Source organism: Silene latifolia, chromosome 11 (assembly GCF_048544455.1).
Source record: "Silene latifolia isolate original U9 population chromosome 11, ASM4854445v1, whole genome shotgun sequence".
NCBI classification, from domain to species: Eukaryota; Viridiplantae; Streptophyta; class Magnoliopsida; order Caryophyllales; family Caryophyllaceae; genus Silene; species Silene latifolia.
In genome coordinates, this window is record NC_133536.1 from 169,364,252 (window position 1) to 169,372,774 (window position 8,523).

The window sequence follows — 8,523 nt, forward strand, 5'->3', positions numbered from 1 at the left end:
ATTCCTTCTTGAATTTGGGGATTTTTTTAGCTTTTTTTAGGGTTTTGGGAGAGAGAGAGAAAAAAAAGTTCCAGAAATTTAGAAAACGTGAATGAGAAAAATCACTGGTATGGGTTTTCTTATGAGGATTTGCTTAGGGTGACGTGGAAGAATGAGGGTTGTTGGATCTTGTTGATCCAACGGTTCTTATTGATATGCTAGACTCATCTAAGATGCTAGACTCATGGGATGCTCACTCTCTATATATATATATATATATATATATATATGTATTTTTTTTTTGAGTAAATTATCAATTACACCCACGCTTAATCCGTTTTTTTACATTTACTCCCACGTCAATTTTTTTTTTTAAATTACACCCAAATTAATACCTCCGTTTATAAATTGCACCCAATGCCATTTTCAGGTAGAAAAATTTATAAAATGACGAATTTGCCCCCGCATCTATTCTTCCTCATTCCTCCTCCATTTACCAGAACTTCCCCTTTCTCGCCTCTACTCCCTTCATTTCATCTCCATCAACATTAAGCTTCACTTAATTTTCCTCCATTTCCCCCCTTTAACCTTCGATCATTATTCTAATTATTCATTTAGCTTATGAATTTTGTAGTTTTTTTTTCTCCATTGTAAATTGGGGCTTTTGTAATTTCTGGGCAAACATTGGTGTTTATTGCAACTTCTTCATTATTAATTGGAGAAAAAAGGTGACAACTTTTTAATTATGGATTAACACAAATTTCACTAGTTTGGTCTAATTGTTAAACCAATGTTATTTTTGAGATGCCCAGATGATTTAGTTCGATCTGGGTTTGGTGTTTTGGTGAGGAAAGGGAAGATTAATGGTGTTAAACCAAGATTTGTAATGTTTATGATATGTAGCTTCTGGATTTTCGTCAACAAATCGCCGAAACTGCTCTCAAACAACACAACATCAACAACACTATGCGCTTAGGAAGAACCGAATTAAAAATTATAATTGCTTGGCATGAATCGAATGAGAATGAATGAGAATGAAGAGAATGAGAAAGATATAGAAGAATGAATGAGGAGAAAAAAAACAAGTTGATGAGAAGTATGCTTCATAAAAGAAGAAGAAAGGAAGGGCAAAATCGTCCTAAAATCAATGTATTAACCCAAAAAATTTCAAATTTGACGGAAAAGTGGCCTGAATCCGATATTGGGTGCAATTTCTAACCTGAGCTATTAACTTGGGTGTAATTTAATAAAAAAATTTGACGTGGGAGTAAATGTAAAAATGTGCATTTGACGTGGGTGTAATTAATAATTTACTCTTTTTTTTTCTACCTTAGAAAGCTACTACTAGGCCTATAGCCCTAGTAGATAAGGCCCAATTCCGCATTTTCGCCCCTGTACGTACAGTATCGTAAAATTGAAAATGACGGCGCATGACCCACAACGTATCGTTCACGCTGAACCGTATTTGAGTGTGCCCCCATTTCTGGGCAATACTTAAAACAAACCCAGGCCCAATTTAAAGCCATATAATTAAACACGGCCTCATGGACATTGACTTCGTTACACCGACAGTAGGAAAAAAATCATATTGTTACATATCAACGGTAAATAACTACCTCCCGCCGTATTCATATTATTAACACACTTTTCACCCCCATCTCCAAAGTTACTTCCTTCCGAACATCGTCTTCACTCTAAAAATTTACTCTCATTTCTCTTCCACTGTCAACCGTCACCATAGTCATAATACACACGGTAACGGTGTTGGAGACGCCACAACAACAAAGTATATACACATTATTACGTACGCATGGTATCTTCATCATGGAAAATGCCAAATTTATTCCCAAAGTCCAATCTAATTGCAATATTCATCACTTTGATAATGTAATTAACGATGACATTACCGACTTCGATTCAATCATCAACCACATGTTACCCTCTCTTAATGATAATTATTACCAAGATAATTATGAACAATTTATGTTGGACCGTGCGGATGATGATGTGTTTGATCCAATGCTCCTATTTTGTAATGAAATAAGCGAAAATCATTTCGTTCCTTTGATTGAACAAGAATTTTCGGAAGTAAAGCCATTGGTTCAAGTGAATGATAATAGTGACAATAATAATGTCACAATTGTTGTGCATAAAGACGTGGATGTTCCAGAACAAGAATTTGGTAGCGATCGACTAGACGAGAAATTACAAGAAGAAGAATTTGAACTAGAAGAGCCAATACCGTTACAAGTGTGGAATGATTATTTGGTTTACGATAATATTATTCCTTGTTCTCAATGTCAAGTGCTTAGACAAATCATGCATACTAATGGTATTTTAGTTTGTCATGCCATGTTTCTTCATCTTTCTTACAATGCAAGTGTATTAATTAAGTGCATAGTTATACACAAATTTAAGGGTTTTTTTTTGTATTAGGAAGGAAGGTAACACAAATAACACCATAAATGTAAAGAAATTTAGGGTAATTTAATTGGATTAAAAATTTTCATGGGAAAATTTCATTCCCAGAAGGCCTCAATTTATTCAAAAAAGTTGAAGAAGTTTGTTCCTTAGTAAAATAATAAAGTGGAAATTGATTGGAGGCAAATAATTTGAAAGATTGCAACCCCGCAATTGAGATGAAGTGAAATATTTGTGAATTATATAGTGTATGGGTGGCGTTACTATAATTTATCATTTAGGGTTATATCGACTTTTATTTTTATTTTTTTTAATGGGGTTATCATGCTAATCCTGTACATCTGTGTATTTATACATGTATTTGTGTTTTTAGGTACACAAAGTACAAAGTTGGAAATACATGGAGGAGTTGGTGTTATATCTCATGCTATTCTTGTAAATCACCGCAACTCCAATGATGATGAGACCACACCGGGCATCCAAGACTATCAAATGATCGAGTAAGTGTTACATAATTTCGATGACGTAGTAAATAGATCGAGTTAGAGACACTAGTCAATTTAGAGATAACTAGTCTTTTGTAAAATGAATTTACGTAAAATTATAAACTAAGCTATATATCACGCTTACATGACAAGAATATCATCACAAGTTTTGAATTTTATTTATTGCCGATTAATTTAGTTTAATTTGGTGATATAACAAGGGTGTAAGGATAATTTTGACGATGCTGATTTAGTGAAATTTATACCCTTTGTATTTTTATATCTTTCAGTTTCTCAAATATTTCGGTGAAAGAGTATTTAGAAAAGTATTTAGAAGAACGGCAACAAAATGGGTATATTTTGTTGAGAGATCCGCTATCATCTTTTTATGAAGCTTTGTGTATTGGATACGACTGGCTAAGCCCTAATAATCTTTTTACTCCCCATGATTCTCAAACAAAAACCTCCGGTATGTCACTTATTCTTACTAGCGCAGTTGAGCTCTCAATAAGATTTAGTGTTGTCAAGATAGTAACTTAAATGCCCTCTATTTTGATTGTCTGTATATCTATTTCATTTTTTAACGTTTCAGCAGTTACAAATTTATTATCGTTCCATTCGGAAAAAAATGTTTACTTTATCAAATTACTTCATCATTCCGATTAAGGATATATCGAGTTAGGGATTGACAAGCATGTAATGCAGTAACGTCTATCAACTATTATTAGTTTAATTTTTTGGTACCTTTATCATCTTCGTCATGGGAACGCCTCTCCTAATCACCTTAGTATTAGAATTTACAAATAATCAAAGCAATAGATAAAATATTATTATCGTATTTGAAAATATGACTATCTAGTAGAGTGTTATATATTTTCAGTGGGAGAGCAAAGTATTGTACAAAAGGATCATGGCGAAACATCTTACCAAGTAAAAGATAATTCACGAAAGCGGCACCACCACCACCACCACCGCCACGACGTAAAGGTTACTCATAACGCTAAGGACAAATTAGCAGAGGCTAATAAACAAGCACCAAAAATGCCAAGGATGGAGCTTTCTGTTCAGGTTGTGTTATTCTTTCATACTTGTAATGCATGTAATCAATCTAGTTATGTATATATATTTCTTGTCTTATTAATTAATATTGTTTGTTGTTACATCAATTAAGTTGTGCAGAGGGAGAGAACGAAGAACATGGTTATTGAGGAATTTGCACAATATTTTGATCTACCTTTGGAACATGCAATTAAAAAATTGCGTCTATGTGATACTGTCGTCAAGAAGAAACTTCGTTCCTTTGGTGTACCTCGCTGGCCTTTTAGGAAGGTTATTGCCTTCCCACCCTTTTGCTTCTTATATCAATGTATAGTCCACCATATCATTCTATCACATTACCATATGTATATGAGAAGATCATATTAGAATTCGATTGCATGACATAACTAACAAATACAATACGGGCCCAACACCCATACCCTACTTTTTAGAGTTTGGGAAAATGTCTCAAATTTGAAAAGATTATTTGAATAGCATTTATACACATGTATATATTTAACGGCTACATATATTTAGTTTTCGTTGGACACGCCATTAATTTGGAAGGGTGTCAAATGGTCAGTTCAATTACAAGGGGGCATGAGAAGAAACATCCAAGTACAATTAATTTAGTTTGAGTTTATTTATTAAAATTTTATTTTTTCAACATATTTCCGGCTATTATAACCTTGATCCTTAAATATAAAGCGGGAAGAATATAAAAAAGTACTCCGTATTTATCATAAATTCATAATTCCTCACTCGTTACCACTTTATCAAGCCCTTGTCCGTCCATTCGATATACATTATTTAGAATATACAGTAAAATTACTTGAAAAAAAAATATTTACAAGTTGTACGTATTGCTCCTATATGAAATACTTTTTAGAATATTGATAAGTTGTATTGGTCCTTGTGCTATTTTTAGGTAAAAAGTATTAAGAGGAGAATATCGGAGTTGAGTAGAGATCTAGAGGTGCAGAATCCAGAATTGAGGATGAATATTGCGATTGAGATTCAAAAGCTTCAACAACTTGTCGATGGAATTCTTAGTGGAAATATTGACATTATTAGAGATGTTCTTGTATGATGACAATCTTTTATATATACCAACGTAATTTCGATCTTGTAAATAACTTTTAGTTTCAAATAATTTACATAATAGGAGAGTCGCTTTTATGAAATATAAATTCTAAAAAAAAAAAATGAACGCAATTCAAAATGACTCAATAAATACCCGAACTTAAAATAACTTGATCTAACTTGTCCGTATTTGGTATATTCGAAACATTGTAAATAACTAAATATCCAATTGAAAACCTTGCAAAAATGACCCGTTTACTTAAATTTAAATACAAGTCAACATATAAGGTCTTTGTCCTACTGAAACAGTCAATCAATGAATCTAATGAATATGCATTTGACTCTTTCATAGTCTTTCCCATTCGGTCGGCAACTATCTCACTTTTCCCCTAAAACGTCAATTGTTGCATACAAAATCCTACATTAGTCTTCGAAAATAATATTGATTTTCCTAAAATATGCTCTAAAGGCACTTGTTAAGAATATTATTTAAATAGAAAATTTGATAATAAATATTACATTGAAATCTGAAAAAAGTAATTTATTTTCTATTTAAATAATATTCTTAATATGTGTCCGACACATTTTAGAAAAACCAAAACAATATTATACATTTATGTCACTATTCTAGGTCACAATCTTAGACACCTCGCAAGTGTTTGATAAGCAAACATATTGTATAATTATATATACATGATCAATATTATTTGGATTAGTTCCCTCCACGATCAACATATCTAGCTTTGATGATATCATCGAGTACATGTCAACCCAAATGTTCCTTTCTTAAAGCTCAAAGTATCATGTTTGAATCTTTGATTTTGATGGATACCAATGAAAATGGTGTGACCAAGTCTATGATACTTCTAATAACTAGAGAAATATCCAACTTTATTAGGTATGAAGATTGGACTAATTAAAAGCAACTTGAAATGTCACTAGTTTATTAAGACATAAACATTAGTATCTCCTACAAGTTGGGAAGAAATGACAAATGTAATTAAAACGTCTATCAAGATTCAAGAGTCGGGTACCATGAGCATTTAGATCAATTAGCAAGGGATTGTTCTATCTTAACAAGAGGTCTCGTGTTCGAGCCCTGAGAACGCAGCAGTGTTAAAACTCATGAGGGAGAGTTTTACCGCCCTAGTCGTCCTACCCGACTCTAATCCGATTAAACCCGATGGTTTACGCACACAAAAAAAAAAAAAAAAAAAAAAATTCAAGAGTCAGGTGTGGAAGGAAAAGGGAAAGAAGCATAGACAAATTTAAATTAATTTCCATGGTCCTCTAGAACATGATACAATTTACACCAGGGAATTTACGCCCTATGAATTGTTATTTCACGTGAATTGGCACCCTCTTCTAGTAACGAGACAACTACTTATTTTGAAATCAAACGGAGGCTTAGGCTTTTCAGCTGGATATCGCTTTAATATGTAAACCTATGTATCACAAAAAAAAAATAAAAAAAAAATAAAAAAAAACCAAGATTTTGTTTATTTATCTATGATTATAAGCTGCATATCTCATTATTTACATTGCATACATGCTGATACAACACTTCAACAAAACATATTTACAATAATTAACATTCAATGTCCCCTGTTTAGTACTTTATTCAAAGTTTAAACAGGAAGTGGGAACATGAATGATGACGAGTTTCAAACCCAAGCCATGAATATTAACATTCAATGGCTTCCACGGTAAGTTGATTGTCATCTCCATTATTTACTGGTTTTTAGTAGACAATCTTTTGAGCAGCTCATAAGTGGTCACCATTGTAGCAGCAGACATGGACATTGAAGCCCATCTTGGGCCCAACCCTCTATAACAAGCTGCAAACCCACCTTCCTTAAGCAAATCCCGGACTGTTTGAGTCAATGTTGGCTGCCCACCTCGGCCACCACGCTCGCCATCCAACACTTGCAACCTCGTCTTGACTGTATCAACTGGCATAGTGATCAAGGCTGAAACACCACTAGCAAATACTGCACTCACCCCTTGAACACCAACCATACATAAAGGATTAGGCACTAAAATCTTGCCATTTTCACAATTCTTCTCATCTTTCTTCCACTTACACTTGTAACATCCAATCCCATCCCAAATTAACCGATAAGCGACTGAGTAAGTCCCCCACCAAACTGCACTAGAAGGTGCATATGTCAAGGTGGAAATACCAAAACCCCTATATAACCCTCTAATTCCATCAACCCTTAAGATCTTCCTAAATGCATCAAACCCGTTAGTGTAATTCGACACGCTAGAAGACCCTCTTTTAGTACAACCACCTTGAACCATAAGCCTCTGGCTAACAACATCAACTGGGGTCCAAACAAGTTGTGCCGCCATTGAAGCAGTCAATCCAGCTACAACATTAGCAGTGGTAGTTGAATAAGCTTCGGAAAATCCTACCCTTACACTAGCTTTCCCTACATTACTCTTGGTGACTTCTAGGGCAGTCATGTATAGGGCACGGGCCGGGATTGTCCCCATCAAAGACGTCCCAAAACCCTTGTAAAATGCACGTGGCCCTTCCTGACGTAACATCAGGAAGGCCATTTTCTTACATGGTATCGGAGACTGATTGACCTGCTGTCGCGTTTTTAACACGACAGCAGGGTATAAAGCGGACGAGACACCCGAGAAAAGAGCGGCTCCTAGAACAAAGAACTTTGATTTGTCAAGCATGTGCCAATCAATTTCGGCCGGCAAGCGGACTTGGATGTCCCTAGATTCGTCTTCAGCTACACCTATACTCATCTTCTAACTAAATTACCCGAAAATTAATAAACTAATTGGATCCCTTTACACTAAATTAAACAGAAAGCAATAATTCATAGTCAAGGAGAAGAAAAGTGCAAGAAACAGTGAAATTTTATTTCTTTGCTTCTTTGAGGAATTTTAACAAACAGTTGGCAGACAATCAAAAGAATCAAAGAAAAACGCACCAAAAGCTTGAATCTCACCGAAAAAAGATGACATCTTTGAAAGGATAAGGTGGTTTGGTGATCTGGGTTATTAGTTTTATGGAGGGATTGATGTTAATTAGGGAGAAATTTGATGAGAAAATGGAAATTTTAGAGTATGAGCAATAAAAGGAGATATATAGGGGACATCTGATAAAGGGGTGCATTATACTAGTATAATTAAGTTGAATAGCGAGAGTGTACGTGTGTGCTCATGTTTGGATGTTAGAGCAGCATTTTGTGTGTATGTCTCGTTATTGGAGTGTGGGACGATGATGGGTCTTTTGGCACCAAATGTGGGTCATTTCACAACTCTATATGGGTTAATTGCTAGTTTTGGAACCCGTGCATTGCACGGGTGATGACGAAAAATATTATTAAAAGTAAAAACTTATGTGTTTTTTGGATTTAGTAAATTAATATAGAAAATTCAGTATGTTTTTTGAAAGAGACCGTTTCTCACTACATTAATGAAAGATAACTAATAAATATAGTAAAAATTAACTAAAAAGAAAAACATAAAAATAATAACTACCTCTTATGAG

General features: G+C 34.2%; 2 protein-coding genes across 3 annotated transcripts; one reads left to right on the forward strand and one right to left on the reverse strand.

Moving 5' to 3' along the window:
- Positions 1–1,647: 1,647 nt before the first annotated feature.
- Positions 1,648–5,059, forward strand: LOC141615195 (uncharacterized). 2 transcript variants are annotated; one of them, XR_012529701.1, is made up of 5 exons: positions 1,648–2,311; positions 2,774–2,900; positions 3,176–3,354; positions 3,766–4,214; positions 4,852–5,059. XR_012529701.1 is itself a non-coding variant. In XM_074433672.1 (5 exons), the coding sequence occupies exons 1-5, from the start codon at positions 1,804–1,806 to the stop codon at positions 4,255–4,257; spliced, it is 1,203 nt and encodes a 400-aa protein (XP_074289773.1). In that variant the 5' UTR covers positions 1,648–1,803; the 3' UTR covers positions 4,258–4,278. The 2 variants fall into 2 exon arrangements, 1 of the variants encoding a protein (XP_074289773.1); XM_074433672.1 differs by lacking the exon at positions 4,852–5,059 and having other exon boundaries at positions 3,766–3,953; positions 4,057–4,278.
- Positions 5,060–6,483: 1,424 nt separating this feature from the next.
- On the reverse strand, positions 6,484–8,251 carry LOC141612064 (uncharacterized). Its single transcript, XM_074430763.1, has one exon. The coding sequence runs from the start codon at positions 7,770–7,772 to the stop codon at positions 6,738–6,740; it is 1,035 nt and encodes a 344-aa protein (XP_074286864.1). The 5' UTR covers positions 7,773–8,251; the 3' UTR covers positions 6,484–6,737.
- Positions 8,252–8,523: the final 272 nt, after the last annotated feature.